This window comes from Perognathus longimembris, chromosome 1 (genome assembly GCF_023159225.1).
Source record: "Perognathus longimembris pacificus isolate PPM17 chromosome 1, ASM2315922v1, whole genome shotgun sequence".
NCBI lineage: Eukaryota > Metazoa > Chordata > Mammalia > Rodentia > Heteromyidae > Perognathus > Perognathus longimembris.
The window spans coordinates 45,005,873-45,025,293 of record NC_063161.1 but is presented as its reverse complement, the minus strand read 5'-3'; the positions used below and the strand labels follow the sequence as shown (position 1 = coordinate 45,025,293).

Below are 19,421 nucleotides of genomic sequence, written 5' to 3'. Positions count from 1 at the left end.
AGGACCTACTGGGTCCACTGTAGGGCCCCTGCAGTATCTGTAGGCACAGGCTCTCTACAGACTATGGTATCCAGATGTTGTGGTAGAGACCAAATGTTCCTAAAAGAGGTTAAGAGGAAGAGGAAATAACTTGTCTAAGCGAAGTCTAGGCAATAGAAACTAGGGCTGCTGAGAAGCTCTCAGGCTTGACAGGCTGGAGAATCAATCTGCTGGAATTATACCCAAGGAGCCAAGGAGCTCATTAGGATATCGTTATCTGTTAACTGCTGGGGACGCTTAAATTACAGCATCCAGGTGTAACACTAAAGAAATAAGACTTCAATGAAAATTTTTTTTGGTACTGGGATTTAAATACAGCAGCTCCTCAGGTTTTTTGCTCCTAGCTAGTGCTCTATCACTGGAACCACACCTCTATTTCTGGCCTTTTCTGTCTTGGAGATAAGTTTGGAGGATTTGCCTGCCCAGGCTGGTTTTCAACTCGATTCTCAAATTTCAGCCTATGAATAGCTAGGTTTACATGTGTGAGCCAAAAGCTCCTACTAAAGCTCTTACTAAAATGCATGGTAGAACCCCATGTTTTGGTGAATTGACTTAGATCTGCCTAAATCAAGTGTAGCAAAACAGCCTTGGCAATGTTTTGAGACACAACCAATTAGGAAAAGACTCTAGGTGACCTAGGACTCTTGGAGAGAGGGCTAAACTGGTGACAAGAGGTGAAATCAACCCCTCCAGGAACCAAAGGCTTTCTTCTGACAAGGCTCTGCAAGTCCAACCTGAGACCATACCCTTTGACCAACACTGCCCAATTATACACATTTCCTGCCCCTCCCCCCTCTTATATGGGCCTATTAACATCTTTATTCTTATTTTTTTGGCCAGTCCTGGGGCTTGGACTCAGGGCCTGAACACTGTCCCTGGCTTCTTTTTGCTCAAGGCTAGCACTCTGCCACTTGAGACACAGCGCCACTTCTGGCCGTTTTCTGTATATGTGGTGCTGGGGAATCAAACCCAGGGCCTCATGTATGCGAGGCAAGCACTCTTGCCACTAGGCCATATCCCCAGCCCAAACATCTCTATTAAAGTTGCTGCTTTACTCAATATGGTTTTAAGCAGGAAATGATTTTTCAATCTACCTATGGAGGTAAGCATAGGGGTATTCTGAACAGATTGATAGTATAGCTCACATAATTGGTTTAAGAAGATAAAATTCGTGGCTGGGAATATGGCCTAGTGACAACAGTGCTTGCCTCCTATACATGAAGCCCTGGGTTCGATTCCCCAGCACCACATATATAGAAAATGGCCAGAAGTGGCGCTGTGGCTCAAGTGGCAGAGTGCTAGCCTTGAGCAAAAAGAAGCCAGGGACAGTGCTCAGGCCCTGAGTCCAAGGCCCAGGACTGGCAAAAAAAAAAAAAGAGATAAAATTTAGGAAGTAAAATTGGTAGAAAATAGCAAATAAGTGGGAGGAGTTTAGGATGATATCAGGGTTTTGAGTGCTGGGGATTAAACCCAGATCTTTGCATATGCTAAGCAAGTGCCATAGGATTGCAGGATTGAATCACTGTGCCCAGCTTAATGAATATATTCTAAAAATATTTAGCTCTCTGCATTCCTCTAAATTATTCTTGTAACTTAAACTTACAACAGTTATCAAATACTATTACACAGTTTAAGGCAAGCAGTGCTACCTTTCACTTATTGTCCTACACTCTTACTTGGTCTTGGGGCTTGAACTCTGGGCCTGGGAGCTGTCCCTGAGCTCTTCAGCACTACCACTTGAGCCACTTCAGGGTTTCTAGTGGTTAGAGATAAGAGTCTCATGGACTTTCCTGCCCAGGCTTTGAACTGGGATCCTCAGATCTCAGCCTTCTGGGTAGATAGGATTACAGATATGAGCCACCAGCGCCTGGCTTAGGAATACATTTCTGAACTAAGATTTCAAAGACAATTTTGATATTTAGTTATAAACCACAATGTCTACCTGAGCTGAGTGCCAATGGCTCACGCCTGCAATCCTACCACTCATATGGGTGAGATCTGAGGGATTTTTTTAATCTCCAGTTAATCATGCCTAATGTTGCAGTATGGTCAAAAATCTGCTCTTCATGAGATAGCTTTTCATTGACATTACTTTTGGGGAATAGATCAAACATCAAGTTCATCCAACAAGAAGCCATAACTTTATTAATGATAGAAACAGTACAAATTTCAAACCAAGCTTCAGTTACCCTCTTGAAACACAGACACACAAAATAAGGGTCCTTGTTTTCATATGGTTACATTGTTAACTCCTGAAAAAGAAAAACACAATTAGAAATAGTTACAAAGTGAGAATTGTGGTCATTAAAACCTAAAGCTACTAAAAGTAGGCTTTGGAAAGAGGTTTCTAATTTAGGTATTATCACACAGAGAAAATAAAGTCATTAATTATTAGCCAGGGCAGAAGCTAAGGAGTAAATTAGATTTAGATATAGTAACTAGCTGTGTTGGTGCATGCTTATAAAACCTAATACTTGAAGGCAGAGGCAGGAAGATCAAATGTTAAATACTCCCTCAGAATACAATACATACCAAGTTTTAGGACATCTAAGCTGAGATAGACTCAATAAACAAAAACAAGAAGACTTACCATTATAGCATTTACAATATCATTACTATTATTCTTCAGGGCTCGGACTGCCTTTGCTCTTGATACATTTGCTTGTGACATGACCAATTCTATGTCCTTAACTTCCACACCGGTTTCATCAACCTAAAAGAGGAGTTCTTCATATAAACCAAAACCATATAATTCTGGGGGGTGCTTGAAACTATTTTTCTGTGCCAGTACTGAGAGGGTTGAACTCAGGGCCTAATACTCTCACTTGGCCTTTTCTGCTCAAGGCTGGAGCTCTACCACTTGAGCCATACCTCCACCTCTGACTTTTTGGTGGTAAACTGGAGCCAAGGGTCTCATGGGCTTTCCTGACCAGGCTGGCTTTGAAACAATTCTCATCACAGCCCAAGTAACCAGAATTTCAGACACAAGCCATCAGCTTCGGGCTAAAATAAACATTTTGCCATACAGAAAGACTTTACAAGAGTTCCTGGTATACCTCTTCCTCTTCACTCTCCTCTTGTACAGTTGGAGTCTGTGTGTTTTCTTGAATGTTTGAGACAGCTTCACCTTGAACTTTGAATTTCTCAGCAGCTGCTAACTGTGCTTGCTGAGATAAGTCCTCAATCTACAGGACAAAAAAATACATTCATGTGAGATCAGTTTTCAGTACATTAAGAAGAAATCATGCATACTTTTTCAAAACTCAAAATTTCAGGTATTTTTCTCCATAGTTGTAAGCTGCCCTCGTTTAGACTCTCACTATAGAAAGTAACTTGGGTTTAGAGTCTCATCTAGGGGTGATTACATACATTCCCCAAGGGGTATTTGGTAATATCTGGAGATTTTCAGTTATCCTAACTGTAAACAAAGCTGCTAAACATCAATAGTGCACAAAATAACTCATTTACAAGATAATATCAATAGGGCTGGTTTGGATCAATACCCAAGAAAGCTTTACTTTTTTACCTTAGCTTCCCCAAAAACTATGTAGGTATCTGAAGCTGGGCTCTTGTAGACATCTGGTTTTGTGATGACAAAGAGGATATTCTTAGATTTCCGGATAGTGACTCTAGTGACACCTGTAACTTGTCGAAGACCCAGTTTGGACATAGCCTACAAAATAGGACACCAAGCTTTTAATTTTTGAAGGAAGTCTTAGAAAACAAGGAACATAATAATAATCCAAGATTTCTACTATAGACCTTCTACTTCTGGATTTTTGCTATTTACCTGGAGATATAAGTCTCATGTATTTGTCTACCTGGACTAGCTTTGAACCAGGACCCTCAGATCTTGGCCTCCTAAATGGTCAGGATCACAGCAGACATGCTCATCACCAGCTTCCAGTTTCTGTGTAACTTATCTTACCTTTCGTGCCTTCTTTTCACTCCGACTCTGTTTTGCTTTACTGACTGGTTCTTCATCAATTTCTGCTGCTGCTGCCAGCTAAAAAGATAGAAGAGCTCTAAGTTAAATGAAACCAAACATCTGTATATCACAATCTCCCATGTGGTTTTCTTTTATAAAGATTCCAAATTCCAAATACAAAAGCTACCTCTGGTCAACTTTGGCTCTCTAGTTCTTCCTTTTGCAGCAGTCTTGCTCCTATGGAGCCCATGCTGGCTTTGAACTTAAAATCCTCTTGCCTCATACTCACGAGGTATTGAAATATAGGCCTGCATCTGGTGTTTCTGGTGGTTTATTTTGATGCAATTATTCAGCATAAGAGAATACCTACTTGGGGGGCTGGGAATATGGCCTAGTGGCAAAGTGTCTCGTATACATGAAGCCCTCCCTGGGTTCGATTCCTCAGCACCACATATATAGAAAAAGCCAGAAGTGGCGCTGCGGCTCAAGTGGCAGAGTGCTACCCTTGAGCAAAAACAAGCCAGGGACAGTGCTTCAGGCCCTGAGTTCAAGCCCCAGGACTGGGGGAAAAAAAAACAAAAAAACAAAACAACCAAACAAAGAGAATACCTACTTGGGCTTGTTGTGTGGCTGCTTGTGTGGAGTCTTGTTCCTCGAGTTCTGGTACTGATTCATCACTGTCAGATTCTGTTCCAGACCCTAAGACGACAAGCAACTTTTACTATTTTTATATAGCAGAGGTTTTAAGGACTTTAAGATATCTTATACTGGTCTGCCTAGAGTAGAGTGCATTGCTTTATGCTAGGCCTTACAAAGTTAAGTGTAAACTAAATGGCTTCTTGAAGCCAACTTTACAGTCTCCAACTTAGGTCATAAACCAATGGTATGCATTAAAGACCTAGCCTCAGAAATGAGGGACAGTCACAAGACTTAGCCCAACAGCTTATCTATGTAACTGCTTTTTTTCCTTAAGGTGTTCATTTCTTGGTACACATACCGAGCCCTCTTTTAATTTCAAAATTTACTCTATAGTGAGTAAAATTTACTTTATACTCTAACCATCCCCAGAAAAGTTATGGCCAAAAGATACATCTAGATATAATTAAGTAAACAAATCAATAAATATCACAGTGCAGAGGGAAAACAGGCAGTGGCGCTTTTCCTCATCTTTTAAACTGGGTCAGAGGAGGTCAGAAGCAGTTGTATACACACTGGCCCCCTTTCAGACTAATCACACTAGCAATTGAATCACACAATCACTGGAAGATTCTCAATTATGTCCAGTTCAAATAGTCATCTTCTCCACTAGTCACTGTCGTGTGACTCCCACAATTTCTTCCAAACATAAGTTATGTTTCACAATTGGAAGGCCAAGCATCAACAGATACTACAGGGGAACGGGAGGGGCATAAAGCATACACCAGCACCATTTTCAGGTGAGAAAAAACAGACCTTTACATTTTTAAGGAAAGGGCATCCCTGGGCAACTGGTCATTACTATGTTTAAGTAAAAAGAAATAAAAGTATTAACTCTAGATTCCCCAATAGTTTAGTAAATCCCAGGCCCAGGGACAAAGTTAGTGATGTGGTAAGGATTAGAGCAAATTAAAGATTTGGTAGATCTTGGCTTTCAAGTCAGATCAGTTAGGTTAAAAGGATAAATCTAGACCTCAGTCTGGACATTATTGTACAAGACATACACTATCTGAGATGATGAAAACCAAGATTTAATTTCACATTCCTAGGGCTTTTGCACTTTAAAACTATCATTCTATGTACTATGTCCAAACTCAAGCAGATACACTGGACAAAGCGGCGCATCCTATGGTTAGTACTGGTGGGTAGCCCCAAGAGGGGTGTGGGCGACACACCATGCACACGGCAAACCAAGGCAAATACCCTTGTTGTTCTTCAAAACAGGCTGCTTGGCAGAGGGGGTTGGGGCAGGGATCCCAGCAGGTTTGGGGGTGGGCATGTTGACGAGGATCGGCTGGAAAGGCACTCCCCCAGAGACCGGTTCCGGGGGAATCAGAGGCGGCAGCTCATCCTCATCAGCAGGGGCTGGGGGCTTAGAGGGCAATTCCAGCACCAGTCCAGGTGAGGATGGAAGAAATGGCTGTTTAGGAAGCAGAGGGGGAACTGGGGAAGGAGCAAGAGACAGAGGGACCTGTGGAGTGGGTTCTGGAGAGACAGATGTTGACCCTGCTTTAGGAAGGACATTCTTAGGGGCAACTGCTGCTGGAAGGGTAGATGTCTCAGAACTAGCAGACAAGGGACCTTTTGGAGGATCCAAAGAATCTTTGCCTTTTGCAGGACAAATAGGGTAGGTTTTTGCAGTCTTTGAAGAATCTTTCTGAACGGGGACTGTCACTTGAGAGGCTGGAGCCACTGCAGAAAGGGGTTCTTTAGTTTCATTCTTAGTTGAGGGATCTGAGCACTTAGGAGGTGAAGTAGAATTCTTCTTGGCTCCTCCAGAGCCTTTCTGAGCAGGAGCAGTGATGCCGGCAGCACTTTCTGGAGCTGGGCCAAAAGGTACTCCTCCTTTGAGAGATATAGGACCTTTCTTTGTTAGGAGCTCTTCAGATGCCTGAAGGGCAGCATCACCCATGGTACAAGTGACTGACTTTGGGGGAATAGGGGAACCTTTGGGTAAGGGAGGAGCAATGGCTGAGAGAATGGAGGACTCTGAGGATGCAGCCTCTTTGTGAGAAAGGGTTTTAAGAGGGGAAGGAGTCCCAGCTTGGACAGTGGGGGTACCTTGAGGAGACGGGGATGCTGGAGCCTCTTTTGGGGAGGGAGGAGTAACAACTGGGGCAGTTGGAGTGCCTTTAATAGATGCTGAAGTTTCCTGGGGGGCTGCAGTTGCTCTGGCCTTCTGTTGGGAAGGAGTCATAATTGGGTCACTGCTGATCCCTTTGGGGGCTGCAGTTGCTGAGGCCTTGTGAGGGGACATCTCAATGGGGACCCCTTTGGTGGGTAGGGTGGCCGAGGCCTTTTCTAGGTAGGGAAGTGTCTCCGGTGGGGAAATGGAGGCCACCTTGGGAGCTGAAACTTCTGGGGCCTCTTTGGGGGCTGCAGTGGCAAGGGCCTTTTTATGGGAAGCTAAAACTTCTGGGGCCCTTTTAGGGGGTGGGATTTCTTCTGCCTCTTTGGGGGTTGCACTGGCTGGAACCTTCTTAGGGGGTAGGGTTTCTGAAGCCTTGTTGGGGGTAGCAATCTTTTTAGAGGATGACATTTCTGATGCCTTTTTGGGAGATAAGGTTTCTGACTCCATTTTGGGAGCTGCAGTGGCAGGAGCCTTTTTTTGAGGTGAGGTTCCTGGGATTTCTTTGGGGACTACAGGGACAGGGCCCTTTTTTGGGGGTGAGGTTTCTGGGGCTTCTTTGGGGGATACAATGGCTGGGGCCTTTTTAGAAGGTGTTTTTTTTTTAGTGTCTTTAGGAATCTTTTGGGAAGATAGTGTTTCTAGGAGCTCTTTGGTGGCTGCAGTGGCTGGGGGACTTTTGGGCAATGGGGTTTCATGGGCCTCTACGGAGACAGCAGTGACTGGGACCCTTTTAGAGGGTGGGGTCTTTTTGAGAGATGAAGTTTCTGGGGCTTCTTTGGGGGCTGCAGCAGCAGAAGCCTTTTTGGGGGATGGAGTTTCTGAGGCCTCTTTGGGGGCTGCAGTAGCAGGCACCTTTTTGGGAGATGGTGTTTCTGGGGCCTTTTTTGGAGATACATTTTCTGGGGCTTCTATAGGAGCTGCAGTGGCTGGGACCTTTTGAGAAGGTGGGGTCTTTTTGAGAGATGACCTTTCTGGGGCCTCTTTGGGGGCTGCTGGGGGCTTTTTTGGGGACAGAGTTTCTAGGGCTTCTTTAGGGGCTACAATGGCTAGGGTACTTTTTTGGAGTGTCATTTCTGAGACTTCTTTGGAAGTTTGAGTGGCAGGAGCCTTTTTGGGAGACAAAGCTTTTGGGGCCTTTTTGGAGGATGGGGCTTCTGGAGCTTCTTTGGGAGCTGCAGTGTCCTCCTGGGAGGCTGCAGCTGGAGCCTTATTTTGGGGTGGGGTTTCTGGGGCCTCTTTGGGAGCTGCAGCAGCAGGAGCCCTTTTGGGAGACAATGCTTTTGGAGCCTTTTTGGAGGATGAGATTTCTGGGGTTTCTTTAGGGACTGCAGAGGCTGGTGCCCTTTTGCGGGGCGGGGTTTCTGGGGTCTCTTTGGGGGTTGTGGTAGCTGAGGCCTTTGGGAGTGCAGTTTCTGGGGTCTCTTTAGGAGTTGTAGCTGGGACCTTTTTCTGGGTTGGGGTTCCTGAAGCTCTTTTGGGGGCTGTTACCTTGGCCTTTTTTGGGGGTGGGGTTTCTGGAGCCTCTTTGGGGGCTGCAGTACCTGGTGCCTTCGTTGGGGGTGGGGTTTCTGGAGCCTCTTTGGGGGCTGCAGTACCTGGTTCTTTTTTTGGGGATGAGGCTTCTGGGGCTTTAGTACCTGGTGCCTTTTTTGGGGGTGAGGTTTCTGGGGCCTCTTTGGGGACTACAGTAGCTGGTCCCTTTTTATGGAACAGGGTTTCTGAGGCCTCTTTGGGGGCTACAGTAAGTGGTGCCTTTTTATGGGGTGGGGCTTCTGGGGCCTCTTTAAGGGCTGAAGGCACCTTTTGGGGGAATGAGGCTTCTGGGGCTTTTTGGGGGGCTGCAGTACCTGGTACCTTTTTTGGGGGTGAGGTTTCTGGTGCCTCTTTAGGGGCTACCTTTTTATGGGGTGGAGTCTCTGGGGTCTCTTTGGGGGCTGCAGTAGCTGGTGCCTTTTTATGGGGTGGGGTCTCTTTGGGGGCTGCAGTAGCTGGTACCTTTTTATGGGGTGGGGTCTCTTTTGGGGCTGCAGTAGCTGGTGCCTTTTTGGGGGATGAGGTTTCTGGGGCCTCTTTGGGGGCTGCAGTAGCTTGTGCCTTTTTGGGGGGTGAGGTTTCTGGGGCCTCTTTAGGGGCTAGAGTAGCTGGTGCCTTTTTGGGGGATGAGGTTTCTGGGGCCTCTTTGGGGGATGCAGTACCTGGTGCCTTTTTATGGGATGAGGTTTCTGGGGTTTCTTTAGGTACTGCAGTAGCTGGTTCCTTTTTGGGGGATGATGCTTCTGGGGCTTTTTGGGGGGCTGTAGTACCTGGTGCCTTTTTTTTGGGTGAGGTTTCCGGGGCCTCTTTAGGGGCTGAAGGCAGCTTTTGGGGGAATGAAGTTTCTGAGGCTTCTTTAGGTATTGCAGTAGCTGGTTCCTTTTTTTGGGATGAGGCTTCTGGGGCTTTTTTGGGGGCTGCAGTAGCTGTTTTGGGGGATGAGGTTTCTGGGGCTTCTTTAGGGGCTACAGTGGCTGGGGCCTTTTTTTGGGATGAGGTTTCTGCGGCCTCTTTAGGGGCTGCAGTAGCTGATGCTTTTTTTGGGGATGAGGTTTCTGGGGCTTCTTTAGGGGCTGCAGTGGCTGGGACCTTTTTTTGGGATGAGGTTTCTGTGGCCTCTTTAGGGGCTGCAGAAGGCGCCTTTTGGGGGGATGAAGTTTCTGGGGTTTCTTTACGTACTGCAATAGCTGGTTCCTTTTTTTGGGATGAGGCTTCTGGGGCTTTTTTGGGGGCTGCAGTAGTTGATGCTTTTTTTTGGGATGAGGTTTCTGGGGCTTCTTTAGGGGTTACAGTAGCAGGGGCCTTTTTTGGGGATGAGGTTTCTGGAGCCTCTTTAGGGGCTGTAGCTGGTGCCCTTTTGGGGGATGAGGTTTCTGGGGCCTCTTTAGGGGCTGTAGTGGCTGGAGCTCTTTTGGGAGGTGGGGTTTCTGAGGCCTCTTTGGGTGCTACAGTGGCTGGGGTCTTTTTGGGAAGTGGAGTTTCTGGAGTATCTTTGGCAGCTGCGGCCTTTTTGTGGGGCAGTGTTTCTGGGGTCTTTGGGGGGCAAGGAGGAATCTCAGCTAGGGCAGTGGGGGCTCCTTCGGAGGTGGGAGTTTCAGCTGTAGGAGTAGGGGCCATAGCCGCTAGTGTCTTTTGGGGGAAGGGAGAAATCTTGGTTGGGGAAATAGAGGCTCCTTTGGGAGATGGAATTGCTGCCACCTTTTGGGGGAAGGGAGGAGTAATAGCCAGGGAATTCAGGGTCTCTTTAGGGGAAAGTGTGTCTGATAACTTTTTGAGAGAAGGAGGAAGCAAGGCTGAAGGAGTGGGTATGTCTTTGGACAATGGGATTGCTCCTTCTGGGGAGAGAGGAATCAAAATTGAGGAAGTAGGGCTCCCTTTGGGGGATGGAGGAGTGGAAGAATGTCTGTTTAGTGAATCTTTATAGCCTGGAGAAGAAAGATTGGCCTCTGGAAGGAAAGAAGCCTCAAGTGGAGGAAGAGATGAGAGACTCTCAGCAGGAACAGCAGAACCCTTCTTGGATGGCAGTATTTTAGCCTGAGAGGACACATTAGTTCTTACAGGAGATGGGGAGTCACCTAGGCCTGTCAGAGTTCCTTTGGAAGATGCAGTAACAGAAACAACAGAGTCATTAGGATGCCCTTCAGGAGAGGAAGTCAAAGGTGCCAATGCCATATGTGAAGTATCAACTTTCTTTGCCCCTGTAGGAGCGATCTCAATGGGGAGAAGAGTGGGAAAGTGAACAGACTTGGGAATTTCAGAGGTCAGTGCCATGGTAGCATTATGGGGGGCTAAAGCCACAGGACAACTTTCAGAGGCTGGAGGAACCGAAGATAAAGTAGTATCAGCTGAAGTACCCTTAGCTGTATATTTTTTAGGAGTTAAAGAAATTTCTTCTAGAAAAAGGCTGGCTGTAGTTGCAGGAGTGGAGGGAACTTTGGTAGTTCTTGCAGGATCAAAGCTTCCCAAAGGAAAGTCAGCTACTGTTGGAGCAGTAATAGAACTTTTGAGAAGCAGACTAGTAGAACCTGGAATAGTTTTCGGACTGGTCTTGCTTATAGAGGTTGGGGAGGTGATACCCAGACAAGCAGTAGAATCAGCTGACTTGGCCACAGGGAGAGGCCCTAAAAGACTTTTCATTGCTGGAGTGGATTCAGGAGTTTCCTCCAGAGATGATGTACTTTCAAGAGAGGGAGAAATTTTAGGGGATGTCAGAGCTAAAGGCAGTAGAGTAGGGTCTTTCCTGGCAGGAAGTCCTACCTGGGTTGGAGAAATGTTTGCCAATAATGAAGTCGTTTTAAGGTCTTCAGAAGCTGGCAGAGGAGAGACTGGTACCTCCACAGTAGATGGTACCTGAGTAGGAAGCTCATTACAAACCACAGGCTGTAGAATGAAGTTGGCAGGGGAAGCTGATTCTTTACTACTTATGAGACCTGATGAATTTGCAGAAGACACACAAGTAGCTATCTCAAAGGCAGTAGGTGACACAGAAATCATTGAAGTGTTAGTCATCACAACAGGGGTGGTTCCAACAGAAGAGACAGAAGCGTCTTTCAAGCCTGTTCCCAAAGAAGCTGGAATCTGGGTCATCAAAGGCTGAAGACATGTGGTATTAGAAGAGCCTTTGAGAGTGAGAGAGGCTGTATGGGATAAAGCATTATCTGGGGATTCAGAAGGGTTATAGGTTGTGATAGAGGGGTCTTTGTCAACAGATTGAGCCCTAGCAGAAGCTGTCACACCCACTGGAAGAGGAATCATAGTATCAGCAACCAGCTCCTTTCTGGAAGGAAGGGGAGAAATCACACATTTCTGAGATAGGCAAGAGGCTCCCTGGAGGGAAGAACTATCTATAGAAATGGTATTCACTGCATGATCTGACACAGTACTGGGACTCCTTTGACCTGAAGGCTGGAGAAGAGAACCCAAAGGACTCTGATGTACAGCTATAGGAGAGCCCAAAGTGGTAGAAGGTGGGGGGATGTTGGGAGCCATAGTCTTTTGAGCAGGTGCACAGATAGGTCCCTTTAGACTGAGGCTTAACATGCTTTGTGGGGTCAGAACTGAGGAGACGGGGACAGTTTGAACTTGAGGACCAGTGATGGCTAGGGGACTGGTGGGTAGTGTCTTAGCACAGGAGGTCAATCCAGACTGAACAGAGGCCAAAGGAGTTACAAGGTGGGAAGGAATGGTACTGACTATACCTGGAGAATTTGGAGTTGTACCTTTTGGATTAAGGATTACCTGAGAGGGATCCTGAGTAGCGGAGGTTTTTGGTTCTGAGGGAGCAATGGGAGCTGACAGAGGTGTCACTGACCCTGATTTAGCTACAGTACCGGGTGAAAGTGAGCTAAAAGGATTAGATGGGAAGCCTGAACTCTTCTGAATGGAGTGGGGAGCCAATGCAACCAGAGACAAGGGAGCTGAAGGAGAATGGGCACCTTTCAGAGATGGACCTATCATTGGAGAGGCCAGAGCTAATGCAGCTGGGGAGATGGGAGGCCCTATTAGGTGTGGCAGGAAAGTTGGGGTTTCAGGGGCAGTTTCCATAGACATTCCAGAGGATGGCTGGGGAAAAGGAACTTCAAAAGGAGTTGAGGCAGTATTAGATGAAGGGAATGGGGAAGGCTGGTTAGCAGTTGCTACAGGACATTGTTGGGGGGGCTGGGGGCAGGGAGGGGAAAGGGAAGGCCCATGCTGCCCTAAGGCAGCAGTGACATTCAAGGCTGAAGACATAGGAAGCACAGCTGGAGGGAAAAAGCAAAAAAGGAGATAAAGGGAGGGGGGGAAAAACATGAGTTGTGCAGCCCAATTGGTACAACATGCCTCATAGGAAACAATGTAGTTTAAATCTGAGAATGAAGGTCACCACACAGGATTAGACAAAGGAAGGTGACAAGCAACACTTAACTTTCCCGAACATACTTCATTGGTCAAGTGCCAAGTACATCATTCTAGCTCTCATTCCCCAAGTTCTACCAAAATTAGTTATTTGAAGATAGGCAAGAAAGCCTTAGACTATCTCTAAATAAGGAGCACAGGACCAGGAGTAGATTGGGAACCTGCATTCTGCCCTTTTCAAGTTGTGCCTTCTCTCCTGAATGGAGAGGGAATAGACTGAAACAAACTCTCCATGCATTCCCAAGTCTTTTCTTACAGCAAATAGAATTACCACAAGAACATGTGTGCTACCCTGTCTACCCAAGGGTCTTGAAATAACTGAAATGAAAACTGAACAAGGCAGAGAAGAGAGAACTGATAATGGTGGGGAGCTAGAGCTGAATGCGAAAAAAGCAGGTTTTTAATACTGTGGAAAACCCATAATTTCATGCTCATACAATACCATCACCCTCCTGAAGTTTGTTTACTTAGCAAAATCAGAAAGGGAAAAAAACACACAAATGGGTTGAATTTCATATTCCCTTCCTCAGGAATCCACAATGAATTAGATCTCCAGAGAGGGCGCTTAGTCACTAGGGTGGGAATCACATTATGAATTTCTAACCCAACTTATTAAACCACCCTGTAGTTCTATTTTGGAAGTGGAGAGAGCTAAGAGTAAGAGAATATTCCAGATTCCTACCCCTTAATGTGGGTATTTCATTCAAGCAAAACGGACCAGCATTGGACACTATATTAAAACAAACAAAAAGCTTTCTGATGGAGGGGAAAAAAATACCATGCCTGTCATTCAAAAGATAATATTAGATTACAGTGACAAATACGGAAGGTAGGTTTAAAAGAAAAGGTAAAGCTCATGGCACCCAAATCCACATGACTCACTCAACCAGGTAGTTCTGAAGCTCTTATACAGTATGAGACTATGGGAAAGAGAAGCGATTGAACTAGTTTTTCCTGAAGAACTAGAAGACATAATCACAGTGCAAATACTTTCAAACATATTAACTAGAATTTAAAACATGGGATGTTGTCTTCTTAATGGACCCAAAGATGGGATGCAGTCCAAATTACTTGTGTTGACACCTTCGCCAATTCTCTGAGCTAGTTTCTTAGAGAAACAATATAGTTAGTCACTCCCTTAATATAAGCCTTCTGCACAAGCTTAGACTAATAAGGAATGTTTAACAGTACTAACAATACTTATGAAGAGTTTTAAGCTGGAAACCAGAATTTCTAAATCCAACCTAAATTTCAACACTTCTAAAATTAAGTTCAATGAGACAGTCTCACTAAGGCATCAACGAGGACTCCTTCCTTTCCTAGCAGCTGTATTAATCCCTTCAGCTGCTAAAGTCAGACAGGTGTGGAGGGAGAACCTTAATACTTTCAACTATAAATAACTTGATAGAAGTTGTCCTAGAATGACAGGTGGAACATATACATACAAATTTGCCATACAAAAAAACAAAGAATCAAGTTCTAGGGATACCCTCCATTCAGCTCTCTACGACTGACTCAGTAACACTGCCATTTTACATTTCTTCCCCACTACTTTTCTTCCTATCAAGACACGGTTCAACTAGAATATAAAACTTGCTTTCACACAATTCTACACCCATTAATTAGAAAACAAAACAAAAAGGCCTCATTTCAATCCTGGGTTCCATACAAAGGTTTAGGCACAATTTCAACATAGAAATAGCTCACTGACCTAGCAGGACTCTGGGGCTGGGTAGGACACATTTACCACCACATCCAGCTCACTCAGACATGTGATGAAGGCACAATGCCAAGCCCTGCTATCTAAAACCTTGATGCAACTTGCTGGCTGAACTTCCCAAAGCTCAGTTCTTGGCCTGCCTATGTGTCATCCAGTCTCAATAGGTTAAGACTCTCCAAGTCTCTCCCCTCAGTTTTCCTGGAGGTGGAGGGTCCTGAGAACTTCTTTTGAGACAGTTGACATAATTCACAAAGCAAGCTAGAACTTGTCTTAATTTTTATTCCAGCCCCCTAAAGTTCTTGTAAGACAGCAGTTAACTTCCTGGTCTTTCTTGCCCTGGTAAAGCAACAGCCCCTGTCATTACCACTTTAATGATGAAACTCCGCAAAGTAGAAGTCTATGTCCTCTTTTTACCCACCAAATGATATTATGAGCAAGTGGGGGTGGCACCTACCTGTCTCAGCCTGTGGCTGTGGCAACTCCTGCTCTGTAGCAGGGACGGTTTCTGTGGCTTCACCGGGCATTTCTGAAGGGAATAAAAGGAAGGCCTGAATTGACTGGCATACATTCAACCAGTCCAACCCAGAGCCAATTATCCTTTAAGATCTCTGCGAAGGGCTAAGAACAAATCACAAGGGTCCGGGGGTACAACCTTGGAATAAGGGATCTCCTCTCGGTATCACCTCTCACAGAGCTACTTCACCCGCGGTAGCAATGTCCAGGGCTCGTTGTATTCCAATTACTGAGCCTACTGCGTTCTCGACCCCGCGGGGGGGTGTGTGGCGGCTCCGGACCCAGGAGACCCTACTTTGAGCCCTCTTTCCTTCTAACGCCCCAGAACTCTGTCTGGACCACTTCCAAGAGAAGGGAGGGCAGAAGTTGCCTTAAGTCACAATGGGAACGGCGTTAGGGGAGTTCTAATGTTCTAATGTTATGACTCCCCCTAACCTCATCGCGGCGACTAGGAAGCCACCCCAGAAGCAGCCTCCACTCGGCTCCAGCCCGCCCGCGGCCCTTATCATGTCCTACTTCTCAACCGCAGACCCCATTTTGCCCAAGAGGCCCAGAGACAAGTAGAAACACTGAAGCCCCTCCCAAAACCTCCAAACCTTCCGAACTCTTAAGTCCTCCAGGCGACCCAGCCTTCAAGGAAGGCAGATGGCTGCGGATAGAGTGGCGGCGCAGACAGCACTTACTGCGCGAAGGACGCGGAGCCAAGATGGCGGCAGAGAGAGAACTGGTGAGAGCGTGACCCACGGCTGTGCTGCAGCAGGAAGCTGGCGCGGAGGAGGCGGGACCTTGATCTGCTTCCGGGTCGAGCGCCAGGCCCGACCCTTCCTTTAACGGGGCACTCGTCAAGTTGTTCGCGGGGAGGGAGTGGGGGCGGAGACGGGACGCGGGCGAGGTCTAAATAAGGCTAACAATTCTTAACCGGACGTGCTGGCCATGGCCGTCCCCCGCGCGGAGTACCGCCGCCCTTTCCTTCCCGCGGGAGGCCCAAGCTCCTCCCGCAGTGCTCACGGCGGTTCAGTCCCCATTTCCCTTCTACTAATTCAGGAAGAAGACCTTATTAAGTGATTGCAGCCGGTGTGCTGGTGCACACCTGTAATCCTAGCTCTGATGAGGCTGAGGTAAGAAGGCCACCAGCGTGTGCCACATTTAGAGACCATGCCTTAGAAGCCTGTAATCCTGGCTATTCAGGGGGCTGAGATCTGAGGGTCGCGCGGTTCAAAGCTAGCCCACGCAGAAAAGTCCCCATGAGACTCTTTATCTCCAACTAACCACTCAAAAACCACGCTGTGGCTCAAGTAGAGTGCTAGCCTTGAGCACTGAGAGGCCAAGGAACAGCTCCCAAGCTCTGAGTTCAATCCCCACAACCGACCCCCCCCCCCCAAAAAAAAAAAGCAGCGAATGCCACAGATTACATTCACATAATTGGAAAGTCGAAGCCCCAATTTTGTTTTTGGACGACAGGATGCGTTGAAGTTATTTTGCTGTTAATCCCCACCCTAGAGGGCGGGGAGAGAATCACATAAAGAATTCTTTTTTTGCCTATTTTGTAGAATTCTTAGATATTCTAAAATCTTTAGGACCCTAAATTGAGGACCCATACTTTATATAGGATTCTTGAAAAGTAGCATGTAAAAAATACTAACCCCTATAGCAGCAGCAGCAGCATTTGGCTTCATGGTTTGGAGATGAAGTTTTTCATAGGAAGTATTGAAAAGTCCCAGTTTTTTTCTGGCCAGACCTGGGGCTTGAACTCAGGGCCTGAGCACTCTCCCTGGCTTCTTTTTACTCAAAAGCTTCACTTGAGCCTCAGCGCCACCTCTGGCCGTTTTCTATATATGTGGTGCTGGGGAATCGAACCCAGGGCTTCATGTATACGAGGCAAGCACTTTTCCCACTAGGCCATATCCCCAGCCCCTCCCCCTTTTTTTAGCTTTGTAAGAAGTTTTTATTTTTCATTATTATATAACATTTAAAGATAAACTGTCCTAAGATTTGAAGTTTGAAAACCTATGGCAAGTTGTAAAAAGTGCATTTTCAATATACATTCTTCCTGAACGTTGGTCTTCATTATTTCCCACTCCCACTCCCCTAAAGTAAGATGTGACTATAGAATGATGCCCAGCCATTTTTTATTTAAGTAGGAAGTTTGTATATTCTTTTCCTTTGTTTTCACTCTTTATCAGTGAGTTGGCAAATTAGGGAAAAGGGAAGTCAAGAGCATGTTTCTTTTCTCTTCAGGAAGCAAACATGGACTTCTTTTTTGGTCCAACCGGCACTGCAACTTGGTACCTGACACTTTCACTCATTGGCTGGCACTCTACCAACTAAGCCACACCTCCAACTCCTAACATTTACCCCTCTCCCCACATTTTTTTTTAACCTGTCTTGGGGCTTGAACTTCTTTTGCTCAAGGCTACCACTTGAGCCACAGGGCCACTTCTGGCTTTCTCTGGACTTTTCTTCCTGGGCTGGGTTTGAACTGTCATGCTCAGATCTCAGCTTCCTGAGTAGCTAGGATTATAGGCTTGAGCCACCAGCACCCAACTTGTTTTTTATTTTGCAATAGGATCTTACTGGGTCTCTGACAGGTCTCAAACTCATAATCCTCCCTTCTCAGCTTCTGGATTGGTTGGTAATGACAGTCATGCACCACCATACCTGGCTAGTCTTTGGCTGAAATCTGAAGTCAATTTGTCAGACTCCTGAGCACAAAATTACAAAGGTTCATTAATCCATCTCAAGAGCTCAGAGAGTAAGAAGACTGATATGCTTTCAAAAGGAGACAATTTAGACTTCTATATAGTTTTATAAATGTCTAGTTGCTAGTTGTATTTGAATCTTTAATTTGAAAGTCCTTGGATAAAAGCTGGAATATTAACCCATAAAATTAATTACAGCTGGGTGCTGGTGGCTCACTCCTGTAATCCTAGCTACTCAGGAGGCTGAGAACTGAGGATTGTGATTCAAAGCCAGCCTGGGCAGGAAAGTCCATGAAAACGGTAAGTGGTACTGTGGCTCAAGTGGTAGAGCATTAGCCTTGAGCTGAAGAGTTCAGGGACAACACCCAGGCCCAGAGTTCAAGCCCCACGACCAACACATACACACATAAAAAAACAAAACCCAAAAAAACACTCAGGAAAAGCTGAAAGTGGTGCTGTGGCACTAGCTTTGAGCAAAAGCAGCTTGGGGACAGCACCCAGGCCCTTAGTTCAAGCCCCAGGACCAGCAAAAAACAAAACAAAACTCTAGACTAAATAACATATAGTACACCTAAAACTAAAATAATGGGGATTTTTGCAAAATAGACTTTAATATTTTTTCTTAAAAAGTAGGAGAGGAGGAAAACAATACAAAACATTTCAGTGTGTTACTGCATTATAGTCTGTTTGATACAAAGCAAAAGACAAAAAAGATAGTAACAATGGAGAAAATGTTAAAGGCAAGACGAAGGAAAATTTTCATGGCATCACAGAGAGCACTAGCCTGACAGCTTGCTTCTCAATTCCCAGAAGACAACATGTAAACTAGAACAGTTTTGTTTAGATTGTAAAACCAGCCAAGAAATCTTGACCTTTTACAACCCATTACCCCCTAAAACAAAAAAGTGAAAAAAAAAACAACTTTAAAATTTATACAAATAGATATATAGAAAGACTCAAAGTGTTGTTTTTTGTTTTTTGTCTTTTTGGCCAGTCCTGGGCCTCGGACTCATGGCCTGAGCACTGTCCCTGGCTTCTTTTTTGCTCAAGGCTAGCACTCTGCCACTTGAGCCACAGCGCCACTTCTGGCAGTTTTCTGTATATGTGGTGCTGGGGAATCGAACCCAGGGCCTCATGCATACGAGGCAAGCTCTCTCGCCACTAGGCCATATCCCCAGCCCCTCAAAGTGTTTTTTGACAAACACAATAGGTTTTATATTGGTGAAATTAGTTAATTTTCCTAAGCTGCTACTTTATGAAGGCTGATCCAATTGCTCACTGAGGGAAAAAGTTAAAGCTATAACTAAAGTAGTTGTGAGCTGAAATGGAAGTTTTAGACATATTACTGCTCACTTACTTTGGCAACTGGTAGAACTGAGTATTCAAGCCTTTGAGAATTATCTTTGTATAATATTAATTTTACATAATCATATGCAACTTACTTATTCCTTGCTTTATTTTTACTCTTTTCAGAATCTTGTCACCCTCTGGTAGTCTTTTTTTTTTTTTTTTGCCAGTTCTGGGGCTTGAACTCAGGGCCTGAACACTGTCCCTGGCTTCTTTTTGCACAAGGCTAGCACTCTGATACTTGAGCCACAGCGCCACCTCTGGCCTTTTCTATATATGTGGTGCTGAGGAATGGAACCCAGGGCTTCATGTATACCAGGCAAGCACTCTTGCCACTAGGCCATGTTCCCAGCCCAACTTTCTGGTAGTCTTTTTTTTTTTTTTTTTGGCCAGTCCTGGGGCTTGAACTCAGGGCCTGAG

General features: G+C 45.6%; 2 protein-coding genes across 11 annotated transcripts; both read right to left on the bottom strand.

The window, feature by feature from the left end:
- Window positions 1-2,157: 2,157 nt before the first annotated feature.
- LOC125362606 (nascent polypeptide-associated complex subunit alpha) lies at window positions 2,158-15,782 on the bottom strand. 2 transcript variants are annotated; one of them, XM_048361427.1, is made up of 8 exons: window positions 15,639-15,782; window positions 14,897-14,968; window positions 4,581-4,666; window positions 3,968-4,045; window positions 3,566-3,712; window positions 3,096-3,224; window positions 2,630-2,752; window positions 2,158-2,291 (listed from the first exon to the last, which is right to left on the bottom strand). In XM_048361427.1, the coding sequence occupies exons 2-8, from the start codon at window positions 14,964-14,966 to the stop codon at window positions 2,277-2,279; spliced, it is 648 nt and encodes a 215-aa protein (XP_048217384.1). In that variant the 5' UTR covers window positions 14,967-14,968; window positions 15,639-15,782; the 3' UTR covers window positions 2,158-2,276. The 2 variants fall into 2 exon arrangements, with proteins under 2 accessions (XP_048217384.1, XP_048217388.1); XM_048361431.1 differs by having other exon boundaries at window positions 15,552-15,673.
- On the bottom strand, window positions 4,673-14,890 carry LOC125362542 (nascent polypeptide-associated complex subunit alpha, muscle-specific form-like). Of its 9 annotated transcripts, none has more exons than XM_048361385.1 (3): window positions 8,649-14,890; window positions 8,432-8,492; window positions 4,673-8,389 (listed from the first exon to the last, which is right to left on the bottom strand). In XM_048361385.1, exons 1-3 carry the CDS (start codon window positions 12,615-12,617, stop codon window positions 5,796-5,798), a joined length of 6,624 nt encoding a protein of 2,207 aa, XP_048217342.1. In that variant the 5' UTR covers window positions 12,618-14,890; the 3' UTR covers window positions 4,673-5,795. The 9 variants fall into 9 exon arrangements, with proteins under 9 accessions (XP_048217342.1, XP_048217363.1, XP_048217328.1 ...); XM_048361406.1 differs by having other exon boundaries at window positions 8,432-8,475; window positions 8,818-14,890; XM_048361371.1 differs by having other exon boundaries at window positions 4,673-7,793; window positions 7,875-14,890.
- Window positions 15,783-19,421: the final 3,639 nt, after the last annotated feature.